At 44.9% G+C, this 25,452-nt stretch overlaps 2 protein-coding genes across 5 annotated transcripts in view; one reads left to right on the top strand and one right to left on the bottom strand.

The window, feature by feature from the left end:
- The window catches only part of KIF4A (kinesin family member 4A), a 34,800-nt gene extending 20,941 nt beyond the window's left edge, over window positions 1-13,859 (bottom strand). The window contains exons 1-10 of one of the 3 annotated variants that reach the window (XM_053362784.1): window positions 13,818-13,859; window positions 10,776-10,912; window positions 7,176-7,290; window positions 5,656-5,846; window positions 4,005-4,097; window positions 3,073-3,239; window positions 2,062-2,156; window positions 652-771; window positions 353-528; window positions 100-161 (exon numbers count right to left, since the gene is read on the bottom strand). In XM_053362784.1, coding sequence (XP_053218759.1) covers window positions 100-161; window positions 353-528; window positions 652-771; window positions 2,062-2,156; window positions 3,073-3,239; window positions 4,005-4,097; window positions 5,656-5,846; window positions 7,176-7,290; window positions 10,776-10,898 — 1,142 coding nt within the window. In that variant the 5' untranslated portion in view covers window positions 10,899-10,912; window positions 13,818-13,859. Of the gene's footprint in view, window positions 1-99; window positions 162-352; window positions 529-651; window positions 772-2,061; window positions 2,157-3,072; window positions 3,240-4,004; window positions 4,098-5,655; window positions 5,847-7,175; window positions 7,291-10,775; window positions 10,913-13,390; window positions 13,756-13,817 lie in introns of those variants that run through there. The other 2 variants (XM_053362786.1, XM_053362783.1) reach the window with 2 other exon arrangements.
- A 1,533-nt stretch (window positions 13,860-15,392) lies between these two features.
- Window positions 15,393-25,349, top strand: PDZD11 (PDZ domain containing 11). Of its 2 annotated transcripts, none has more exons than XM_053362872.1 (7): window positions 15,393-15,582; window positions 19,565-19,731; window positions 21,286-21,369; window positions 21,862-21,918; window positions 23,112-23,210; window positions 23,464-23,524; window positions 24,558-25,349. In XM_053362872.1, exons 2-7 carry the CDS (start codon window positions 19,627-19,629, stop codon window positions 24,590-24,592), a joined length of 441 nt encoding a protein of 146 aa, XP_053218847.1. In that variant the 5' UTR covers window positions 15,393-15,582; window positions 19,565-19,626; the 3' UTR covers window positions 24,593-25,349. The 2 variants fall into 2 exon arrangements, with proteins under 2 accessions (XP_053218847.1, XP_053218848.1); XM_053362873.1 differs by having other exon boundaries at window positions 15,393-15,618.
- Window positions 25,350-25,452: the final 103 nt, after the last annotated feature.

Here is a 25,452-nt window from a genome sequence, read left to right as displayed (position 1 = left end):
TTGGTCAGGTCTGCAGTAATGACCGTTTATGAAAAAGTATAGGCTGCCTTTAGCACTGAAGAGTGAGTGTCACATGTGTTGTTGGCCAGCAGTCCTCACCCAATAGACACAGGAAGCGTCCCTCCGTGAGCCTGCAGCAGTAAGACCTGCAGCTGTTGAACCTGAAGGAGAGAAAATTGCTACTTTTAACTGTTTCTCACCCATCAGAAAATTCAGCCTGTGGTTCTGTGGCAGCTCTTTCAAGTAAGCATCAACATTGGCCTGCGTCTTCGGCTCACATCCCCACCACCACCCACATCTCTGGAGCCAACTCCTCTGCCGCCCCTCCAAATCTAGTAGCCCACAGACACACCTGCATCTTTAGCCGGCCGATCTCTGCTGCCTGAGGGTCAATATTCACTACCGGCTTGTTCTTAATTTTTCTGGCCCTGTCAGCATATCGAAGGGTATTCAAAGTCTCCTCGAGGTTCGAATCTGCTGGGCTCACACAGGCCACCATCAAGGTGTGGCTATTGCCTCCCAAGGAATCTGAAGGGAGAAAAATAGGGCGACTGTTTAGGTAAAAAAAACCCCACCACTTTGGGGAGATGAAAGGAGGTTTCCAGAGGCACAAGATGATTCCCTGGTGAACTTTTTGGCTCCCACTCTTACCTTGCAAAAGGCGTGTTAACTTAGAGTCCCTATAAGGGACAAAATTGCCCTTCTTGTTTTCCTCTCCAAGAGCACTGATGACATTCCCCAGGCAGAGGAGTCCTTTGTTGATGTTGATACCTAAACATGCAAACACGCAAAAGGGGGAAGAGATGGAAAGCCGAGATCAACACTTTTAGAATTGTAGAGTTCGAAGGAACCCTTCCGGAACCATATTGTCAAGTTTATTTACTGTCAAATACTAGACACTGTAGGGCGCGGGTGGCGCTGTGGGTAAAACCTCAGCGCCTAGGGCTTGCCGATCGCATGGTCGGCGGTTCAAATCCCCGCGGCTGGGGGAGCTCCCGTCTGCGGTCCCAGCTCCTGCCCACCTAGCAGTTCGAAAGCACCCCTAAAAGTGCAAGTAGATAAATAGGTACCGCTTTACAGCGGGAAGGTAAACGGCATTTCCGTGTGCTGCGCTGGTGACGGCTCGCCAGAGCAGCTTCGTCACGCTGGCCACGTGACCCGGAAGTGTCTCCGGACAGCGCTGGCCCCCGGACTCTTAAGTGAGATGGGCGCACAACCCTAGAGTCGGACACGACTGGCCCGTACGGGCAGGGGTACCTTTACCTTTACCAGACACTGAAAACCCAAAATTAGGAATAATTTTCTGAATTGAGCAATCCTAGACTATACATGTATAGCTCCTTTATCTGAGTGGACAGCATTAGGATCAAAATATATTAAAACCCAGGATTCTCTTGAATCAATCTTGTCAGTTAGAAAGTTATGGAACATAATGGCTAAAAAAATTATTTGACCAATTCTTTCACGTTAAACTGACTCTGTGTGGAAATCCTACTCTAACAATCGTGGAAAAATGGTTGTATGGGACAATTGTATGGATGTGGGTATACTGACTCTAAACCAAAAGAGGATGACAAATCTTATGCATATGCTATATTTTTGTTCACAGATTTACCCAGCTGGATAAATGTGTATTTACCATTATTGACCACTATTAGGGTTTTCATCTTGCTTTAAATGTATTGTTTTTGTGTTCTTATCTGTTTTTAATTATCTTATGTGTGAATTGCCTTGAGATGGTAGTTTAGAGAGAAGAAGAAGAAGAAGAAGAAGAAGAAGAAGAAGAAGAAGAAGAAGAAGAAGAAGACCCCCTGCTTGGCAGGGGGTTGGACTCGATGGCCCTTGTGGTCTATTCCAACTCTATGATTCTATGATTCTAAGAAGAAGAAGGAGGCGGCCATATAAACCATTGATCTTAAATTAGGCAGGCCTGAACAGCTATTTCTAAAAACAAGGTCCCTTTGAAGCGAGGATTTCTAACACAGAACAGATCACAATCTTTAAAAACTCTACCACCATGGGGACAAACTTACCATGCCATCAGAAATTTTTACCACTCACCTTCCCGAAGTCGATCACCTTCTGCTTTGGTCTTCTTTTGCCTTTCTGAACCAGCAAGGTCTACGAGGTGCAGCTTGGAACAAAAACTGGTGTTCCTAAGTCAGAGGTAGGAGCATTTCACTCACACAGCAATGAACAAAAACCCCTGAGGCTGTAACAAGAACCCAGCTTTCCCCAACCTGCTGCCCTCCAGATGTTTGGGGCTAAAGCTCCCATCAGCCCCAGCCAGCACAGCTGCTGCAGTCCAAAGCATCTGGTAGGCACTAGGCTGGGGAATCAGAGAATCATAGAACTGTAGAGTCGGAAGGGACCCCCACGAGTAATCTAGTCCAACCCCCTTGCCATGCGGGAATCTCAGCTAGCTCACACATGACAGATCACCATGCAACCTCTGCTTAAAAACCTCCAAGGAAGGACAGTCCATCACCTCTAGCAAGAGCCTGTTCCACTGTCAGACAGCTCTTACGGTCAGAAAGTTCTTCCTGATGTTTAGTCTGAATCTCCTTTCTTGTAATCTGAAGCCATTCCTGGAGGTTTTATCCTCCAGGAAGAGAAAACAAGTTTGCTCCATCCTCCAGTGACATAGTCGTTCGATAGGCACCATTTCGAATACGCCAAAAGCTCTCCTTAATCAGTTATCGACTTCCACTTTTTCTGCCCTCATCGTCTTGAAGCAAGGCACCCTCTCTTAATTAAGCACAGTTTCAAGGCGCTAAAACACACACTCACGGGCAGCAAAACCCAAACCTTCCTTCAATGGACCTTGCTTTTAAGAGAACAGGCAGATGTAGGCTTTATATACAGCTTTTATTCAGCATAGTTTAGCGACAAAAGAAAATGTGTCTGCATCCCTTCATCTCTGGATAAACAGCTGCATAGCAAAAGCAATATACAACGGAGGTTCCCAGCAAGAGCTGGAAGTAAACAGGCACGTGATACACAAATGTCATGCCTGTACCCTTTTAAGGTGGAATGGAACTATATCCTAACAGTCTGAACACTTTTGCTTACGTGTCACTCTTGCTTTTCTGTTCAATGGTCATGGTGAAGATGGCGTGAGAGCGTGATGACTGGGTGTTCATGGCCGTGGCAGCCACCGTTCGGGAGTTGTTCCCCTGCTCCAGGCACAGGGTGGTCTCTTGAGCAGAATGCACCACGTGCTCAGTGAGCCCCACAATCTGTATCAAGAGAGAAAATGGGGAGGAAATGTTTTTTCCGCCTCCCTTCGCTTCATCAACAGCATCTTTCTAAAAAAATCCTACCAAGCTTTTGTTACGGGTGTTTTCTGTGTCCAGACGTAATCGGGACCATCTGGGGCAATCAGAGCACTGCTAGTCTGTGTTCAATCTCCCAGAAGCGATGCTTCACCCTAGCCATCCTCTGGATAAAGGAGTCTGTTATGGGAATTCATAGGCTAAATTAGCTGTTTGGCATGCCTGGCAGTGTATGGAGTAGGAGGACAGATCCCTTCTCTTTGGGAAAAAGAGCAAGGCAGGTCATTGGCCTGACTTGAAAAGGAAGGTTCAGTCTCCTGCATCTCCAGATAGGACTGGAAAGGCCCTGTTTGAGGCCCTGACTAGTAAGTGTACAGGTGACTCCCCACTGCATGCAAACATGAAATCACATAAAATGGGGAACATCCTGGAGAGTTCTCCTTGCTCAGGAGGAGACCCTCCACAGAGCCCGAAGACGACCTCTTCAGGCTCTGGAGAGGGTCTCCTCATGAGCCAGAGGGTTGTTGAGACTGCTTAGCTGACACACAGTAAAGCTAAAAGTTAAACTGAATGGTTATTTCAATCAGATTTCTCCCCCCCCCCCCAACAAAAAAGCTTTCATGTGTCTGCCACAGAACAAGGCAGGATCTATTTGACACTACCAGCCTTGCCTCTATGACATGCTGTACCCTGTTCTATAAAAATAACAAATCCTGGCAGGGACTCCACCTTTATGCCTTCCTTGGGGTCTTCACGGATGCTGATTTGAGCTGTCCGCTCTTTGGCTGGTGCCAAGAGGTCTAGGATGTCTTCGTTATAGATCTGAGGAAGAAAAGATAGCAGATTGGAAGAGAGGTTTGACACATCTCAAAAGCCAAACAGAATAGAATTGCCACAGCTTTTGTATTCCTGCCCTAAACCCCTTGGAAGTCACAGCTTTGCAAGGGAACCAGGAAGGGCCTCGGTCCAGTATACCTGAAGGAGCATCTCCACCTCCATCGTTCTGCTCGGACACTGAGGTTCAGCATTGAGTGCCTTCTGGCGGTTCCCTCACTGCAAGAAGCCAAGTTACAGGGAACCAGGCAGAGGGCCTTCTCGGTAGTGGCACCCGCCCTATGGAACGCCCTCCCACCAGATGTCAAAGAGAAAAATAACTACCAAACTTTTAGAAGACATCTGAAGGCAGCCCTGTTTAGGGAAGCTTTTAATGTTTAATAGGTTATTGTATTTCAGTGTTTTGTTGCAAGCCTCCCAGAGTGGCTGGGGAAACCCAGACAGATGGGCGGGGTATAAATAATAAATTATGATGATGATGATGAGTGTTAAGCTCAACTACTATCTATAGCAAGGAGAAACTTTAATGGTTCAGCACAGCAACCCAAGCCAGTTTATGGAGCCACAAGCACATTTCCAGCAACACAGTATGCTGAAACAGAGAGAAAGAATTAAACTTTCTTTAAAAAGGCCATCCAAAGGTAGGGTTGACACACCAATCAACTGACCACTTAAACATCTGATACTACTTTAAGTCATAGAGGATAATGGCTACTAGTATGCGACAGCTGCATATTCCTGCACTGCAGGGGGGTGGAATAGATGACCACCAGGCTCCCTTCCAACTCAACCAGTCTATGATTCTGTCTACATGCTGCTTCAACATATCAAAGGCACTGAGTCTCAGGATACCTGACACTGGGGGGAAACAGCAGAAAAAGGCCACTGCCCTCTACTCCAGCTTATGGACTTCCCAAAGGCGTCTGGTCAGGGATGTTGAACTGGACAGGCCTTTGGCCTTATGATCACAATCAGCCTGTTTCTACCTTTAAAAACAGTTGTACTATAACAGAACAACAACAAATAATAATATAAATTCTAAGTCAGTTCTGAAGTGCAGGCCAACCCGGGCATTAGAAGATAAAAGCCAAACAGAAAAACTGTTCGTGGAACCACTTAGGTAACAAATCTTGCGTAACATTGATAATATTTCATATTTTTTATTTTAAAAAAGCTGTTCACTGGGCATGACTTAGTCAGCCATCACCCAGAGTAGACCCACTGAAATCAATGGATTTAACAGTTTAAACTAGTTTGCTTTAGTAATTCGCAGCTATCAAGCCTGTTGATGATTAAAGGATTGTCTTTTCTTGTTGTTTTCAATAAAGCTAATGCTTTAGAAAATGCCTGTCCAATCAAATCTTTTTTGACTGGTCAAAAAATGCCCATCCCTGCCCAGAGGCATCTGATCCCAACCTCAACAAAATTCTTAAGTAATTTTGGCCCTGAGGCTTGGATTTCAAGGTGAGGGAAAAGCAGATTTTTGGCCCTACACTGCAACTGCTCTTAAAACTACAAAAATATTGACAGCATAGATGGCTTTTACCTCCAAATAAGAGACTTTCAGGAAGAACTGCCACCCCGTCCTCTCTTTCATTTCTTGGAAGAGAAGCTTTATTGCCCGAGGGATGATTCCGACAGTGGGATCGTTCTCTTTGTCGGCTGTGTAGGCCCCTCCCATGGAGTAAGTTTTTCCGGATCCCGTCTGGCCATAGGCTAAAACCGTGGCATTATATCCTGTGGAATTAAAACGCAAAAAGAAGTGAGGGTCATTTTCAGGAAGACAACTTAATAGTATTTCATGTGTTGATAACAGCAAGGACAAGAATCAGACTGGAGCAAGTTGAATATATCTCAATCCCTAGGCAGCCTAATCAGCCTGCATCAGGGTGGATAAAAATCAATGATTAAAATAAATAAATAAATCAGATTGTTTTATTTAAATTGGATTTTTAAAATAAAATGCTTTTGGAGGAAAAAAAATTCTAAAGAGAGTTTTCTATTTACGTTACATTATAGTCCAAAGGCTATTCATCAGGAAATAAGGATTTGTTTTAAGTTTTTCATGTTTGCTAAAACTCAGTCTGTTTAAAAACAACAACAAAACGTTTAACCACATCAGTTAAACATGGATACATATGCTATAATGTTATTACTTCAGTTAAATAAATTGTTTAAATTGTTATTAAGGAAATGATTTCCCCCCCTTCCAATAAAGTACAGCAGAAAAGTTGTCCAAATATAAAGTTAACTTATTAAACCTCAGAATAATTTCTTAATTATTTCTAATAGTATAACCAAATCAGTAATTTCTGATATAACTATAAAAACTACTTTGAAAATACATTATTCCAAAAACAAAAACCTTCCCCTGGTTGTAAATATTAAGATGACACCAGCAAGAATGAGTCTTTCTGTAAAAAAATGATTTAAATCAAGTCTTTACTGACTAGTGATTTAAATCAATTTGACCTGCATATTACTGAAACTCCAGTACCAGCTCATTTTTCAGCTGCTGCTCAGCTAATTTACAATTTTATGATCTTTCTTACAACTTGTAGGGAAGAAAGTCTCTTTATTTTTAATACTCTGTTACACACACACACACACACACACACACACACACACACAGACAAATAAAACTAAATTGTGTTCTTCACGGGTCCCAGGGGCTGAAGGCAGTTTGAGCAGCCTCACTGCAGATACTAAGCAGGTTTGAATGGGATCCTGATCAAGAAGACCCTATGGGTGCTACCTCAAGTTGGGCAGGTCAGTGAGGCTTGGCTGATGTGGGCAAATTAGGCTTGTGGGACAGAAATCCACCCCACCCCCCGGATTTGAGCTTGCAGTGCCAGCAGTCTCACATGCTCCACGCAATACATTCCAGTAAAGCAAGATGCCACTTCCAAGTATCAAGTTACTGTCCAGCCAGCATGGCATGCAGGACCTTTTAAAACAGAGCAAGCTTTTTGTGGCCAATGAACTTAATCACCACCTTTCCTCCAGGTCACCAGGCCACTTCCTACTGAAGATGTTCCCAACATGTTCCACCTCAACAGCTCTCACCTTTGAAGATGCCCATTAAAAGGGGAGAAATACAGGCGTTGAACACCTCCTCTTGCTCAGTGGATGGGTCGAAGACATAATCATACGTGAATGCTTTGTCGTTACCTAGAACCACCTGTGAGGAAGGAAGAGAAGTAGTGATTGCTATGGTTTCACCTCTCAGCAAAATCAGCTCTTGAGGATTTGAGAACTGGTCCCATTTATAGTGGGGTGAATCTCCACCTGCCTCTCCTAGGCTAGTTATAAGAGGGGCGTTCATTAAAGATTTCCCCTGACATACTTCCCATGGACTGAGACAAACGAAACTGGGCAGTTATTAGTCCTTCTCTACATAGCTACCAGGGACGCGGGTGGCGCTGTGGGTTAAACCACAGAGCCTAGGACCTGCCAATCAGAAGGTTGGCGGTTCGAATCCCCGCCACGGGGTGAGCTCCCATTGCTCAGTCCCTGCTCCTGCCAACCTAGCAGTTCGAAAGCAAGTCAAAGTGCAAGTAGATAAATAGGTACCGCTCCAGCGGGAAGGTAAACGGCGTTTCCGTGCACTGCTCTGGTTCGCCAGAAGCGGCTTAGTCATGCTGGCCACATGACCTGGAAGCTGTACGCCAGCTCCCTCGGCCTATAGAGCGAGATGAGCGCTGCAACCCCAGAGTCGGTCACGACTGGACCTAATGGTCAGGGGTCCCTTTACCTTTACATAGCTACCAGCAAGAGTCAAACACTTCTCCCATTATGCAGCTGTGGAGACCTCGTCTGTAGAAGTCGGCAGGTTGCATCAGAAGCTACAACCTGACCTCAGAAATCAGTATTTCATCGTCTGGAAAAAGCTTGCCCTTCAAAAATAACTTCATGGTTGGAAAGAGGTGGAAGTCCAGTGGTGTGAGGTTGGGAGAATAAGGGGGGTGAGGAAGAATTTCATAGCCACAGGACCGTGCTTCTGTCTGAGCAACATGCGAGTTGTGAACCGGGGCATTATCCTGCAGGAGGCGGACACCCTTGGTCAGTGTACTACGCCTCTCGATTTTGATGGCCTTCTGCAATTTTTGCAGCAGTGAAGCGTCATATGTCCTGGTAATTGTGGTACACTTTGCCAGGAAATCCATCATCACTACTCCGCTGTGGTCCCAAAAGACCGTGAGCATGACCTTGCCTGCTGACAGTTGGACACGTGCCTTCTTTGGAGATGGTGAGGCAGAGTGCTTCCATTGTTTGGACTGGGATTTAGTCTCTGGGTCATAATGATGGACCCATGTTTCATCCTGAGTAATTAGTCTGGTGAAGAACTCATCATGGTTTTCGTGACACCTGGCCAAAAGAGCCAGTGAGCATGTGACTCGTTCCTGTTTCTGGAAAGGCATCAGTAGCCGGGGAACCCACCGTGCAGACTCCTTTCCCATGTTCAAATGATCATGGATTCTTTTTTTCTACAGAGCCCACACTGATCTTGACATCTTGACGGTTATGCGGCTATCCTCCAAAATGGCGGCCTCCACAATAAATTGAAATTGCAGAGTTTTGAGAAACTAAAAGATAGAGTGCGAGATTGGCTTCATTATTATCAAATAAGGGAGGTATATAATTTGGACAAAAAAATTGGTTTCCAGGTGGAAAAATCAAAGTTGGAAACAGAACTGTTAGATTCCAAAACTAAGGTACTTTCAAGAATGTATAACTTGCTGTTAAAATGGAATACTCAAGATGAAACGGTTAAATCTGTTATGATTAAATGGGCACAAGATGTTGGACATAATATCATGTTTGCTGACTGGGAACAGTTATGGACCACAGGTATGAAATTTACGGCATGTAATGCCTTAAGAGAGAATATTATGAAAATGGTATACAGGTGGTACATGACACCAGTCAAGCTTGCAAAAATCTATCATTTGCCCGATAATAAATGTTGGAAATGCAAAGAAACTGAAGGTACATTCTTTCACCTTTGGTGGACGTGCCCAAAGATTAAGGCCTTCTGGGAAATGATATATAATGAATTGAAAAAGGTATTTAAATATACCTTTCTGAAGAAACCAGAGGCCTTCCTCCTGGGCATTGTTGGCCAACTGGTGCCAAAGAAGGACAGAACTTTTTTTATGTATGCAACAACAGCAGCAAGAATACTCATTGCAAAGTATTGGAAGACACAAGATCTACCCACCCTGGAAGAATGGCAGATGAAGGTGATGGACTATATGGAATTGGCAGAAATGACTGGCAGAATCTGGGACCAGGGAGAAGAGTTGGTGGAAGAAGATTGGAAGAAATTTAAAGTCTACCTGCAGAAATACTGTAAAATTAAGGAATGTTAAAATGATGTCGGATGGAAAATAAGTAGTATTGGTAAAAAGTTTTCTAAGAATATGAAAGTATGGATTGATAATGGTCAAAATACATATTTATAATAGGTGATGATATTGAGCTATGAAAATTGACAGAGGATAAGGATTTGCTGAAAGGATTTCTTTTAAACGGGAATACAAAAGGGGAGGTATGAGGAGGTCAAAGAATTAAGGAAATGAGATTAAGGATTATTGAAAGATGGAGTTAAATTTAAACTTTTTCTGTCTTCTTTTTATATTTAGCTATTATGATTTTTCTTTTCTATATATATTTCTCCTATGTGTGTTTTTTCTTTTTCTTTTTTCCTTTTTCTAGTTTGTTAACTTTTCTATTTTGTAAACTTATGATTTTTGTAAACCTTATTGTGTAATCCTATGTGTGTGTTTAAAACGTTAATAAATATTTTATAAAAAAAACAAAAAACAAAATGGCGGCCTCCACTTGTTGGATGGTCTCTTCATTAATGGCAGACTGTGGCTGCCCAGGAATGGGAGCCATTCCACCGAAGTCCGACCACACTTGAACTGACAATGCCAGTGCTTGACTACGTCATACAATGGGGCATCCTCCCCATAAGTCCCTTTCATCTCATCAAACATCTCTCGTGGTGCGCGCCCTTTCAAGTAAAGGAACCTGATGACTGCTCTGCATTCAATTGGTTCCATTATCAGATGTTACTCCACATTAGCACCAGTAACAGAGAAACTGTTAGGAGTTCAGAGCGACAAAGTACCATGTTACCAATGGAGAGATGTATCATTATAATCGTGCAATTTCATCCTCCTACAATAACTGGAATGGGACACGGGTGGTGCTGTGGGTTAAACCACAGAGCCCAGGACTTGCCGATCAGAAGGTTGGTGGTTTGAATCCCCGCGACGGGGTGAGCTCCTGTTGCTTGGTCCCTGCTCCTGCCAACCTAGCAGTTCAAAAGCACGTCCAAGTGCAAGTAGATAACTAGGTACCACTCCGGTGGGAAGGTAAACAGCGTTTCCGTGCGCTGTTCTGGTTCGCCAGAAGCGGCTTAGTCATGCTGGCCACATGACCCAGAAGCTGTACGCCGGCTTCCTCGGCCAATAAAGCGAGATGAGCGCCGCAACCTCAGAGTCGGTCACGACTGGACCTAATGGTCAGGGGTCCCTTTACCTTTACCTTACAATTACCGGAAGTGGGTCAGGGGAAATCTTTAATGATCGACCCTCGCATCATTTTAGAGCAGATGAAACACAAACACACACAGAAACTCTCCAAATCTTTCCTCACCTGCTGTTCTCCAGGGACAAAAGACAAACACATCTGACAGCCCTCAGCAAGTTCCTTAGGAACAAGTGGGCGGCACCTTAGTGCCACCCGCACAGGGATGACCCGGGCATCTTCCCTTGACATTTTATGTTATCTTCCTAAAAGAAATTAGAAAGTTAAAAAGCATTAGCTCACTGGGAAATACCACCAGTTTTGATTTGCGGCAAACTGCTTCTGAACCTAATGTAATATATTATTTTAACTTAGGGTTAATCGTTTAAAGTCCACTTATATATGAAACTTCTCAAAATGGTTTACAATAAGGGTGAAATCTCTAACACGTACATTTAAACACAATGTGCACACATATAGGCAATAAATAGAAATCCAAAAAGCGCGGGGGGGGGGGGGAGACACCAAAATACAGTGGTGCCTCGCAAGGCGAAATTAATCCGTTTCGCGAGTCTCTTCGTCTTGCAGTTTTTTCGTCTTGCGAAGCACGGCTATTAGCGGCTTAGCGGCTATTAGCGGCTTAGCAGCTATTAACGGCTTAGCGGCTTTAAGAAAAAGGAAACAAACTCGCAAGAACTCGCAAGACGTTTCGTCTTGCGAAGCAAGCCCATAGGGAAATTCGTCTTGCGGAACGACTCAAAAAACGGAAAACCCTTTCTTCTAGCGAGTTTTTTGTCTTGCGAGGCATTCGTCTTGCGGGGCACCACTGTACTCAAAAATATTGAGTAGTACAACCAATACAACCCTGGTTCAAGAAGTCTCCACTCATGCATGAAAAGTTTTTGGGGACCTTGGCAGCTGGTTGCCACCTCCCAGCCTGAGCTCCCTCGCAGGGCTGTTATAGAATTATTGAATGGTAGTACAGCAGTACCTCGGTTTAAGAATGATTTGGTTTACAAACTCTGCAAAACTGGAAATAGCATCTTGATTGGAGAACTTTACGTCGGTCCAAGAACGGAATCCGAATGGTGGAAGGGCACCAGCGGCGGGAGGCCTCATTACAGAAAGCGTGCCTTGGTTTAAGAATGGTTTCGGTTCGATAATGGACTTCCGGAACAGATTAAGTTCGTAAACCAAGGTATCACTGTAGTATAATAACAACAACAATAATTTATTATTTATACCCTGCCCATCTGGCTCGGTTTCCGCAGCCACTCTGGGCGGCTTCCAACAAAATATTAAACTACACTAATTCATCAAATATTAAAAGCTTCCCTAAACAGGGCTGCCTTCAGATGCCTTCTAAAAGTCAGATAGTTGTTTAATTCTTTGACATCTGATGGGAGGGTGTTCCACAGGGCGGGCACCACCACCGAGAAGGCCCTCTACCTGGTTCCCTGTAACATTCCTTCTTGCAGTGAGGGAACCGCCGGAAGGCCGTCAGAGCTGGACCTCCGGGCTGAAGAATGGTAGGTTTGGAAGGGGTCCCTAAGGGTCATCTAGCCCAACCCCGTGCAATGCAGGAATCTCAACTAAAGCATCCACAGCAGGTGGCCATCCAACCTCTGCTTAAAAGAAGGTGAGTCAGTAGAAGTGCTCAACTCCAACCGCCCCCCCATACACAATCCAGCCTTGAAGCTCACTTAGAGGACATCACAGGGGGAGGGGAGCAGGACAGCCGCCAAAGCCTCCCTCGCAGGGGGGTTGTGCCACACAAGTGTCCAACCCCGCTCGCTTAGTGCGAAGGTGGGGGGCGAGGAGAAGCGGGCAGGGGTCTTCTCTCTCTTTGGCGATCACTCGTAGCTGAGTAAGATTGTCTTCCATAAACACGGTTTTGACAATGAGTCCACAAGTGACTGTGGAGGCCAATTCTGGATCCACACGTCCTTCCACAATGGGGACATTGGTTTCCAGGTGGGAGTCGATCACGGTGAGAGTTTACCACCCATGCCTTCCTCTTGGTACATTTCTCCCTTGCGTCCTGAGTTCGAGTGTCTTCAAAGCCCAGGACAGCTTTGGTAAAGGCTGTTCTCCCATTGGAGCGCTCGCAGTAAAGTGTTTCCCAATTGTCGGTGTTTATACTACAGTGGTACCTCTGGTTATGTACTTAATTAGTTCCGGAGGTCCGTTCTTAACCTGAAACTGTTCTTAACCTGAAGCACCACTTTAGCTAATGGCGCCTCCAGCCGCCACCACCGCACGATTTCTGTTCTCATCCTAAAGCAAAGTTCTTAACCTGAAGCACTCTTTCTGGGTAAGCAGAGTCTGTAACCTGAAGTGTATGTAACCCAAGGTACCACTATACCGGCCTCCGGTCCTGTATACCTGAAGGAGCGTCTCCACCCTCCTCTTTCAGCCCGGACACTGAGATCCAGCGCCGAGGGCCTTCTGGCGGTTCTCTCATTGCGAGAAGTAAGATTACAGGGAACCAGGCAGAAGGCCTTCTTGGTAGTGGCGCCTGCGCTGTGGAACGCCCTCCCAGCAGATGTCAAGGCAATAAACAACTATTTTACTTTTAAAAGACAACTGAAGGCAGCCCTCTTTAGGGAGGTTTTTAAAGTCTGGTGCTGTATTGTTTTTAATATTCAGTTGGAGGCCGCCCAGAGTGGCTGGGGAAACCCAGCCAGATGGATGGGGTATAAATAATAAATTATTATTATAATATATATATTTTTAAGATATACCTTGAGACAGTCTTTCAACCTCTTGGCCTGAGCCTCCCTCGCAGGGTTGTTGTGACAGCAGAAGTGCCCAACCCCCCTGCACCTTGCGAAGATGGGGGGTGGGGAGGAGAAGCGATTTAGGGGTGGCCCCCCCTCGGCCTGAGCCTCCCTCGCAGGGTTGTTGTTGAGAGGATGCGAACAGGGCCGGTGGGGGGGGGAGAGGAAGGAAGAGGAAGGAGAACCTCGCCCCAGGGGAAGAATAAGAATAAAGAGGCGTCCCACGCGAACAGCCCCCCCAAGGGGAAAACTGGGGAATTTAAAAGCAACCGTCACCCGAAGACGCGCTTTGGGGAAGGAAAAAGGCGGGGAAGGGGACCGAAAGGGTTAAAAGCGGGGCGGGGGGGCTTTGCATTGTCCTGGGACCTTCCCCCCCCCCCACGCAAGCGACCGTTACCCTCTTCTCCTCTCGCGCGCGGCCTTCTCCTTCCCCGTCACCTGGCCGGCCGGCCCACCAACTGCCTCGTCTCGCGGAGACACCGCCTCCGCCGCTCCTTTCCCTCAGCTTACAACGTTCAAATCCGCCGCGCCAATCCGGGCACCTCAGGGGAGGCGGGGGGAAATAACGCAGACGGACGCGCCGAGGCAGCGTGCGCGGTGACGTCAAGACCACCACCGTCGGCGCATAGACGTATGCCAGAGTGAAGAGGTGTACTTGTTGCGGAGAGTTTTCGGGTTCTCTTAGATCTGAGGTGTCGGGAGTCTGTTAGCGAATGGTAGAACTGAATGGGTTTGGGGTTTATGGAAGACAATCTTACTCGGCTACAAGCGATCGCCGAAGAAGAAGATTTTAACAGTTGAAAAATATCTTCTCTACTGTAATGCTTGTACCCGATCAGGGAATAAAATCTCTTGGCCGAGACTTTACAGAGTTTGTGAGTCATCTTTAAAACAACTTCTGTTATTGTCCATTTTTTCCGAGAAAGGAAGAAAACTCTTGCTAAATCAGTTGAATGCAGTTGACCGAGGTCTCATCACCCAAGTCTCTGCGCAGCTCAAAAGCATGATCACAGTTTAGTTTGTTATCTGAAACCCAAATATAGATTCGTTTTTGTTTTTATGGCGCAACGTGGCCATAGATCTGTAATCCTGTGAAGCGGGTGAGACTGGGAAAGACAAATCCCGCCTACTGCTAAACTTCAAGTGACAACGGAAAGCAGCCATTGGCCTTGACTCTGAGGAATGACAACCCCCACCCCACACGTCATCGTCGCTATGGCTGATGGGAATTGTAGTTCTTCCAAGCTCCGGGATGAAAATGGCGTCTCTTTTTCGTGAGGCAAGAGCTGGGAAATCAGGACTGCATGTTGTCAGCCCTTCTTTCCTTAAAAGATGCGTGAGAGAACTCTCTCGTTCAATTATGGGTTAATGTTGTATACTACCCTTCCTTGTTAATCCCCCAAGACGGTTTACATCAATTTTTTAATTTATTTTTTAAACGGAGGGCGCCAGCCTGAGGGAACGAAGCGAGAAGGCGCAGGCCTCTCTCCTCCTTTACCTCACAGAAGTGACCGTTGGGTCACGTGCTAGGCCTTAGCGACCGCGCGCCTAGCAACCGTTGCCATGGCAACCTCAGGGGCAGTCTCAGGCCCAATCCCTTTCTGGGGGGGGGGGGGTGAGAAGTTGGTTGAAATTAAAAGAAGGCTTGAAAAACAAATACCGTTCCCTCACATTTTAACTCCCCCACCCCAATTTGAAATATGTGTGCCCTGGCCTTCCAACAAATTAAGCGTCGCAGCCATTAAAATGGTGGGTTTTAAAACAGGCCCAACTCCTCCCATAATTCCCTCAGAGGCTAGAGTGCCTTATTTTTCCCCGCCTCCTGAGAAGCCCAACCAACCGTCAGGCTTCCTTCGCTAACTGACAGTGAGCCTAGCTAGTAGGAGTAGAGTAGTGATACCCTTCTGTTTTGATTGGGTGGCTGGCGGGGGAGGAGCCTCCTTTGATTGGAGGAGGAGGAGGCTGGTGTTTGTTCCTTGGAGCTCAGCTGATCAGCAGCAGGAGGAAGGCCGGTTCTTCCAGGGAGCGGATTGGACGCCTCTGCGCCCCTTTACTCTCGAGTAAGCCCAGCTGAGCTCTGTGGGAGTGGATCCAAAGGGAGTTCGGGCCTTGGGAGGCGCTCCTGATTTCGCAGCACTCTGGATGTCTACTCGGAAGTAAGGCCTCTGCAGTTCCTTGTGGGTTACTCCCAGGTAAGTGGACAGGGGTGGGGAGAATCCTCTGGGAGCAGGTCCTATGGGAACTTCGTAGGGCTCACCTCTTGAGTAGACCTCCCTAGGTTTGCACTGTAAGACCCCATCCTCACCATGCGCTGTGATGATAATAATTTATAATAATAATTTATTATTTGTACCCCGCCCATCTGGCTGAGTTTCCCCAGCCGCTCTGGGCGGCTTCCAACAAAGTTTAAAAAGACATTAAAATGTCACACATTAAAACATTCCCTAAACAGGGCTTTGAACAGCCATTGCATTCCCCCAAATCAAATCAAATCAAAAAAATGTTTATTCGGCTTTACGCCCATCATGAAACACAACAAAACAAATCAAATCAAATAAAACAGCGGACACGTACAAGCCACAAGTAGTATAACACAGTTCACAACTCACAAGGACAGATATTAGCCATTCATAAGAAAAGTTTAAGATTAAGATTAAAAATTTTAGGCACTACACTAAAATCAATATCTGATGTCATTATAGAAAATTCTTATAACTATCAATAATCAACTAACATTCCATTCCGTCTCTTGTACGAGAGGACGGCTGTTAGGAATTTAGCAACCTGTAGGGTAATATAAGGATCCACATCTTGAAGAACCCAGGCAAGCTGTAGGTCTACTGATTTGTCAGCCATAGGCTGGATTATGGAGTTTAGTATACTAGCACGGGCTGAACTGTACAAAGGGCAGATAAACATAACATGATGTAGAGATTCAGATGTTTTCATTTCACACGCACACATTGAAGGGACTTGGCCCTTAGTGAATCTATGTCTCAGCACGTTTGTTGGAAAGACATTAAACCTAGCTCTAATGAAGGCATATCGGTGAGACGCGGCCATAAGCAATGCTAAGTAGGATGGAGCGCGGTAGATAGGGGTTATGCCGATATTTAACGGCGAGCAGACTCCACCACCAGCTACGAAATTTTGGTATAGCTCCGCATCATCCAGCCTTTGATTTATACACCTTTTTGCCACATTTAGATCCAGTTTGAGCAATTCAGTGGGCGAGATCTCATAAGACAGCAATTTGGCATGGATTTTTCCTGACCACAAATTTGTGAAGTCATCTCGTCACATGCATTGAATGAGATAGTGGTTCGGGAGTTTATGCCATAGGGATATCCAAAGGGATCCCCCAAAGGATTCTGGGAGCTGTAGTTTGTTAAGGTTGCTGCGAGTCCTTAGGAGATCCCCCCCCCATCCCTCCCTTTCCCCTCACAGAGCTACAGTTCCCAGGGTAGTTTAACAGTCGATCTCTCTTTCCAGGGCTGCTCTGAAAAGGGACTGGGGGGGTCAGGTCTCCTTGGCACGCTTGGCAAACTACAGTTCCCAGGATTCTTTAGGAGAAGCCACGAATGTTTACAGTGGTACCTCAGGTTACACACGCTTCAGGTTAAAGACTCCGCTAACCCAGAAATTGTACCGCAGTTTAAGAACATCGTTTCATGGTTGAGAACAGAAATCGTGCTCCGGCAGCGCGGCAGCAGCAGGAGGCCCCGTTAGCTAAAGTGGTGCTTCAGGTTAAGAACAGTTTCAGGTTAAGAACAGACCTGCGGAACGAATTAAGTACTTAACCCAAGGTACAACTGTACAATGGAAACACAGAAAAGCGGGGGAGGGAGGGGAAGAAATACATAGAGAAAGAAATAACAAAAAGAATATTAAGAAGTCCCAGATGCTGCAACTGTTCCTCATTGGGGAGTTGCAATTCACCTGGTGCATCCTGGGCCACAGGTATAGTGCTGCCACCTTTTCCTTCAACAGCTGCATGACAGGCAGAAATTCAACAGGTGTGTTTCCTCCCAACATGGAGGAGTTGCGGGAAATGCTTCACCGCTTTAATGTCTGCCTGCCCCATGGCTCTTAAAGACACAGGAGACCTGTCAGAAAAAAGCAACGATGCGTTAAATGTATGGTTCAGATGCGTCAAGAGCAGGCATAGGCAAACTCCGGCCCTCCAGATGTTTGGGACTACAATTCCCATCATCCCTGACCACTGGGCCTGCTAGCTAGGGATGATGGGAATTGTAGTCCCAAATTATCTGGAGGGCCGGAGTTTGCCTATGCCTGGTCAAGAGGTAGTTTTGAGAGTGCCATTGCTGTCATTGGGTAAGGGGTAGCGCATGTTAGGGCGTCTCCTTCCCTCTCCTCTTCAATTCCAGGGAGAAAGAACAGATCTTTCTTTGGAATGGATGAACACTTTCCGCCATCTAAACTTGCCGTTCACACTCAGGGTGCTGAAGCTCCAAAACTCCTGTTCAAATCCGCCGCTATGCCATCATTCCAAGGAGGAGGTCCCTTTCCCGAGTCCTCCCTCCGAGCTTCAAATAACTCACACACAGGCACCTAATGGGTGTCAGGCTTTATTGGCATATTCTCTGGCACCAGCTACAGACATCAAACAGCAGTCTGATCTACGGCATGTTCTCTCCTCCCCTCGGCAGGTTAACTCAAAGATTTATACCCTCTTTCCCCGAAAATAAGACAGTGTCTTATATTAATTTTTGCTCCCAAAGATGCGCTAGGTCTTATTTTCGGGGGCATGTCTTACTTTCGGGGAAAGACGCTACAGTGGTACCTCAGGTTAAGTCCTTAATTCGTTCCGGAGGTCTGTTCTTAACCTGAAACTGTTCTTAACCTGAAGCACCACTTTAGCTAATGGGACCTGTTGCTGCCGCCGCACCACCGGAGCAGGATTTCTGTTCTCATCCTGAAGCAAAGTTCTTAATCCGAGGCGTTATTCTGGGTTAGCGGAGTCTGTAACCTGAAGCGTATGTAACCCGAGGTTCCACTGTAATTGTTAACAACCTGCCTGAGGGTCTCCACCCATCGATACTTGCTCACAGAATCACCACTTCATGGCAGTAGTTAAGCAGTGAGGAATGAAGGCTGGTATAGGCTATATGAGGCTTTGGCATATGGATTCATTGTACTGTGTACGTGTACAAAGGGGAGCAGATGTATATTTTATTTATTTTTGTTTGGCATTCTTTATCTCCTGCTTAATCCGAGATCTGTATATGCATAAAATAAAGCTAAAAAAACAAGTAGACATAAAACGTATTTGCCATTTATATATATGTTTTCAAATAGCATGAAAACATCTCCCCGCTCCAGCTCTCCTCCTGCTAGGGGAGGAGGAATGAAATGAAAACCTGTTTCATTTAAACAGCAAAATATTATTAAACCCAGCCCTGGACAAATGAACATCATTATCCTGCGTGACAATTTAAACTCCAAAGGATGTTCTAAAAAGAGATGTGTTCAAAGCTAGTTTAAAAGAGACCAGATTTTAATAGCATTCTGACAGATATAGGATTCAACAAGCATAGCTTTTCCCACTGTCACATCTCTGAACTGGGAGAAAACTGTACTTGATTTTTAAAAGCAATCATGCAAAGTTTAAAGCACAAAACTTTTTTGGAGAGGAGGAAGAGACGACGACTTTAGAACAAACTTACAGTTAACAAAAAAGACTCTTATTTATACCACAGCTTGTGGGAAATAGATGACATCAAATCTCTTGTGCAATCACTAGCTTTTTGGGTGTGTGTGCGTGTGGGTGTTTTCCATTAATTTCTCCCCTGCCTTGAAGCATACCATATTTTTTGCTCTTTAAGACTCACTTTTTCCCTCCTAAAAAGTAAGGGGAAATGTGTATGTGTCTTAAGGAGTGAATGCAGGCTGCACAGCTATCACAGAAGCCAGAACAGCAAGAGGGATTGCTGCTTTCACTGCGCAGCGATCCCTCTTGCTGTTCTGGCTTCTGAGATTCAGAATATTTTTTTCCTTGTTTTCTTCCTCCAAAAACCAGGTGCGTCTTGTGGTCTGTTGCGTCTTATAGAGCAAAAAATACGGCATTTGGCTTTAAGAAGGAATGTTGACAGGCCACATATACTGTTTTCTCCCCAGAATTGACATCCCATCTTCGGAAAGATCGCCTGGGGCTTTCACAGCTCTGTGCTGACTCCAAAATGGATATTGGAGGTGGTGGCTGTGGCCGGATCCCATACGATGACTATCCCGTGGTGTTTCTGCCTCCCTACGAGAGCCCTCCTACCTGGATCCCTCCTCATGAGGTGTGTATCTAAAAGATCCCTGGGTCATTAAGAAAGCCTGGCCGCTGTTGTCCATGCGCTGATAACCCCCAGGATAGACTACTGCAGTGCATTTCTTGTGGGACCTGCTTCGGGCATTGTCCTGGAAGCTAGTGCAGGCTCCAGCAGCTTAACTGCTCACCCGGTCAGACTATCTCCATCATGTTACACCACTTTTGAATTAATTCCCCTAGCTGCCAATTAGCTACCAGGCTATTTTATTTTTATTTTTATTTTTGTTTTTTTAGAAGAAGAGTTTATTTTATGTTTTTCATAATAATATTTATTATTTTCCATACATAGACATAATAAAAGAAAAATATTGACAATAATAAAGGGGGGGGAGAAATAGAAAAAAGAAAAGGAAAAAAAGAATATGGAACATAAAATAGAACAAATCATCACTTAATTAATTAATTAAAATCCATCTTCATAAACATATTATTTGACTTCCTCAAATCTCTTCCATCTGAATTTCTTAGTAATTATATGTAGCAGTTTCCAATATCATTATTTCAGCTACCAGGCTATTTTAAAGATGTTGGAACTGGTGTACAAAGCGCTATACATCTTGGGACGAGAATAGTTTAAAATACAGTGGTGCCCCGCAAGACGAATGCCTCGCAAGACGGAAAACCCGCTAGACGAAAGGGTTTTCCGTTTTGGAGGTGCTTCGCAAAACGAATTTCCTATGGGCTCGCTTCGCAGGACGAAAATGTCTTGCGAGTTCCTGCGGGGTTTTTTTCCTTTCCCCCCCTTTTTCCCAAGCCGCTAAGCTGCTTATCAGCTGATCCGCTAAGCCGCTTAACAGCTGATCCGCTAAGCCGCTTAACAGCTGATCGTTAAGCCGCTTATCAGCTGATCCGCTAAGCCGCTAATAGCGCTAATCCGCTAATGGGCTTGCTTCGCAAGACGAAAAAACCGCAAGACGAAGAGACTCGCGGTACGGATTCTTTTCGTCTTGCGAGGCACCACTGTATCATTTCACCCCATATACCCCCAAATTGATCACTGCTCTCTGCAGCAGAGGGACTCTTGCAGGTAATCTCATCAGGAGACCTGGGGAAACCCAGCCAGATGGGCGGGGATACGGGGATATAACAGCAAGAACAACAACAAATTATTATTACCACCTTCCTCTTTCAACAAGATGGCTCAATGGAGATTCCCCCCCCCCCCCGGGACTGTATCTACTGGATTCCAAAGCGTTTTTATATATGAAATCATTTATTTATGTTTTTTATTGTTGCTGTTTGTATTGTTAAATCACTTTGATATATTATATAATCCATACCGGTAGGAGCTGATTTGAGTTGGGAGTTGGCTAACCCTCTTCTACAGCGCTGATGTCTGGTTGTAAGGTTTTAAAAGAGATCCAAGTTGCTTAAAATGTTTTTCTTCAGCCATTTTTCTTATTCTTCTTGGAGCAGAAAACTAGGCAATGGTATGCTATGATGAACCTCAATAAGTTTCTGATTTCCACAATAAAATTCACATTGCCATTTTTTTATTTTGTAACTTGCTTTCCCCCCCTAGAGAATTTACCATTCGGATTATAACAATGAGCTGACCCAATTCCTGCCTCGTACCATTGTGTTGAAAAAACCTCCAGGGGCACAGGTGAGTCTTGGCCCACTCTCAGGGGACTTGCGGGAGATGGGGATTACAAGGGTGTGTGAGGTTTTCTCAGCTGGGATTGTAGGCTTGTCAACTGAGGCCCTCCACACCAGGCTTGGAAAACATGAGGTCCTTCGACCATTTTTTTGGACTCCATCTCCCATCAGCCCCAGTCAGCATGGGCAATGGTCAGGAATGATGGGAGTTGTAGTCTGAAACGTCTAGAGGATACCAGATTCCTCCTCTACTGAAAACTTAGCTATCCTTGGAGGGGATTCTCTGCATTTGTAACCTGCCCTGTGCTTTACAAATTTTATTTAGCAGTTCCTCTATTTCATGGGGTCATTGTGGGTTGCAGTAAAAATGCAATGATGACGTAGACCTCTGTCACCCAAAGGTCTGTAGCAGAAATAACAGTCTGGAAGAAGACAGTATTCAGGGACAATCTATATGTTGAAGTGCCAAATCTCCAACTCAATTCTGTTTCCTTTCTAGCTGGGCTTTAATATTCGAGGAGGAAAAGCATCACAACTGGGGATCTTCATCTCTAAGGTGCGTTGATCTTTAGTCCCAACCTCATGGCTGCCTAGTTCTGTTACTTCACTGACATGCAAATTAATTGTGTTTATTGGTCATTTCTAAAAAAAAGCATTTTTACTATGATCTTCAGCTGAGAAGGCTCCCAGACAAGTTTATATAAGATCACAAAACAAGGTAGTCCGTGCCCACAGATTTGCAATATAAAAGGCAGGACGCAAAAGGGAAAGGGGTTGAAGAGGGCAGAGGAAAAAGTAAAACTCATTCACCAGTTCTTATTATATGTTACACTTGTCGAATGACCTGCAGTTTCATCCTATGAGTATTTTTGTTTAAGTTAGCATATAAAATTACAGAAAAAGACCCATTCTAATCTGATACGTTAATTTCAATAAAGCATAAAATACGTTTATTCATTTGCCAAATTACTTGATGAGATTCACTTTCTCTATGAAGAATATCCATCAGTTATTATGCATGTTTCCTTGGAAGCTTATGCCACATACTTCAGTCATGTTTATTACCAAACAAACAGGCTGAGGATTGCAACTTTAAATGATTATTTTTGGTAAATGACTTAGATGTTTCACACAGATCTTGGTTAAAAAATAAAATAAATCTAAGATAACCCTACCTTATCGCATGACTTAGATAAAAGAGGAATGGTTGGATTTAAAAACAGAAGCATTTATTTCAGCCTAGCTACTATGAGCATGATTTGCAGGTTTTCAAAATAAAAATGAAGGGAAGAATCCTGCCTGCCTCTCCCAGCAGTCTCAGTGTTCATTTTTGTGCCTTTGTCCTAAACCTTCTGCTTCCTTCTGCTGTTTCATTACAACTGGCAAGGAGACCAGCAGCTCAGTTCTTCCTGTGTTGTGAGCAAGTTCTGCTCATTTCAACGGAGCTTAGCCTTGAGTTTCTATCCATCGGATCCATAGACTCATAGAGGTGGAAGGGACCCTGCAATACATGAATCTCAACATGCAGTTCCTCGTCCAGTTTGAAACCACATCAGACCCCGCTGAGCTTCACAAATGTGCCAGCAGTTTGATCGCTGCACCATTTGGGGACTGAAAGTTTTGGAAGTGGCAGAGCGCGGGGCAGTTGAGTTGTGTGACAGGATGGGGCCAGCTTCCCCTAGATGCCAAGGGCGCATTTGCAGCTCCTGGCCTCTATCTGAATGGCGGTCTTGCCTCTCCTGATCCCAGGTGATCCCGGATTCAGATGCCCATCGAGCCGGATTGCAGGAAGGAGACCAAGTGCTGGCAGTTAATGACGTCGACTTCCAGGATATTGAGCACAGCAAGGTGAGAGGGGAGAAATTATGAACCAGAGGCCTGTGTGGATCAGCCACAGGATGTGCTCTGAAGGCTCATGGTGTATCAGCCTTGCTGAAGCGAAACTGGTTTAGGGAGGTACCTGGAAGGGAGATGGCCTTGAAATCCTTTATGTGGGATGCTTTTTACACTGGGAAGGAAAGGCAGAGTAAAAGTGCATTTTAAATCAATGATTCAACCCTTCTTTGTTCAGTTCATCTGTTTTTTCCCCCTGCCCCTACAGGCTGTGGAGATCTTGAAAACTGCTCGGGAGATCATTATGAGAGTCCGATTTTTCCCATATAGTAAGTGCTGTTGCCACTGCTGCCGTTGCTGCTACTGCTCTTTGCAAAATCTTTGACCTGTTTGGAAGAGAATGTTTGTCAGGTGAACTGGGACCCACTACATCCATGAAAGAGGAGAAGGAAAATAATGTGCTCCCCCATTATACAAATCCAAAATATGAAACACACACACACACATATGTATTTTAAAATAGTGTAGAGTTCCGTAACATTTCCATGTAGGAAGAGGAGACCCCTCTCTTTCATTATAGATGGCTTAAAGGGGTATTTATTAGACAAATTCCTGGAGGAGAGGTCTGTCCGTGGCAGTGATGGCTAAATAAAACCTCCAGCTTCAGGGCTAGTCTACCTTGTAGACACCAGTTGCTGGGGGACAACAGGGGGAGGAACAGTGGGAAGCTGTTGCCTTCATGCCAATATTGTGTTTTTTTAAATAATTTTTTATTAGATTTTCCACAGTGATAACACAAACCACAAAGCAAAATGATGCACAAAAACAGAAAAAAGAAGAAAAAAGAAGGGGGGAACAATAAACAGATAAACAATAACAACAAACTTAATTCTTCATAAATCCAACCTTTTAAACATCTTGGTTGACTTCCTCAAATCCCTCCCTTCTGAGTTTCCTTGTAATTAAAAGTAACAGCTTTCCGATATCATTATTAAACGAAAACAATTTCCAATTATAGTCCATCTTATTCACTTTTCTTAACATTCTAAATCCCATTTATTTAATTATAACTTAATTTAATCCTAGGCCTATTTGTTTCTTTCAAGTAATTTCTAGTTTTTTATATTACAATATTTATGCAAATAGTCCTTGAATTTCCTCCAGTCCTCTTGAAACTCCTCTTCTTTCTCGTCGCGGATTCTTCCAGTCAGGTCAGCTAGCTCTGAAAAGTCCATCATCTGCCTTCATGCCAACATTGTGGGCATGAGAAACAGGATCAGAACTTGAAGGGCTTACGTCCTGATCTAGGAATGCAGTCTTTATGTTCTGCCACTCATTCTTTCTCTCCCGTTTCCCTTCCAGACTACCAGAGGCAGAAGGAGCGAACGGTTCACTAGAAATCCCTTCCCAGCTGGCAGCCTTCTCTTTGCAGGGAGTTCACCATCCTCCAGCCAGATTCTTCTTTTCGTGTTTACTCCCTCTCCAGAGCCTTTTCCTTCGGCAAATGCCTGCTTGGGGGTGTCGAGGGGGCGTCATTTGTGGCACAGAAACCTCCCCTTTTTGGCTGGATTCCATAGAATCAGTACCTCCTGAGAAGGATGTCTTTAAAGTTTTCTTCCGCTTTCTGCTGTGAAGCAAGAAGCAGTAGGAGTTGGATGCAGGGCTTCAGCCAGTTCCCTGGTCCCAGGAAAAATGGATATCGGTTTGCAGATAAAGCTGTTACCTGGTTTCATTCATCCCCAGGCCCAGAAAGACATTCTATTTCAATAATTTGCTACCTTCATAGCTCTCGGAAAGAGGAGGAACAGAAAGCATCGGGTCCCAGAGGAGCAAACTGAATGCTTCTAAGCTGGTCTCCTTTCTGAATCAGTGATGGGCCTTTGGTGGTGATTTGGGGCGTAATCCACTGTAAATATCTGCACGAAAGCATGCTGAAATGAAGGGGATTTATTTCGTCATTGTACTAAAGCTGGTGTAAGGGCTGGGGCTTTGATGTATGTCTGCCTCTTCTATATAAAGGCTCAAGGGCTTAAGAACCTATGTTGGTTTGCATGCCACGGGATATGGCTTTAGTAGGATCATTAATAGTTCTCATTAAAATGCTGGAAGGAGTTTGCTTTCTACACAAAGCAAGCTCCTGGTTTTCATGCACAAGTAGTGGATTCTTCTTTTCTGGAAACAGTAATACCAGGGGGATCTTGCATGTGATGGTGGGGTATCTGCAAAGCATAGATGCCTTTTCTTTTCCCAAATCTCT

Source organism: Podarcis raffonei, chromosome 13 (assembly GCF_027172205.1).
Source record: "Podarcis raffonei isolate rPodRaf1 chromosome 13, rPodRaf1.pri, whole genome shotgun sequence".
Classification (NCBI taxonomy): domain Eukaryota; kingdom Metazoa; phylum Chordata; class Lepidosauria; order Squamata; family Lacertidae; genus Podarcis; species Podarcis raffonei.
Note: the sequence above shows the minus strand (reverse complement) of the source record. Positions and strands in the feature narration are given on the sequence as shown.

Excerpts from the sequence above, each read along its gene's own strand:
- PDZD11 (XM_053362872.1), top strand. The coding sequence starts at position 19,627 with ATGGATATTGGAGGTGGTGGCTGTGGCCGGATCCCATACGATGACTAT. Across the intron at positions 23,211-23,463 it reads AGGATATTGAGCACAGCAAG|GCTGTGGAGATCTTGAAAAC; the intron begins GTGAGAGGGGAG and ends CTGCCCCTACAG. Across the intron at positions 23,525-24,557 it reads AGTCCGATTTTTCCCATATA|ACTACCAGAGGCAGAAGGAG; the intron begins GTAAGTGCTGTT and ends TTTCCCTTCCAG.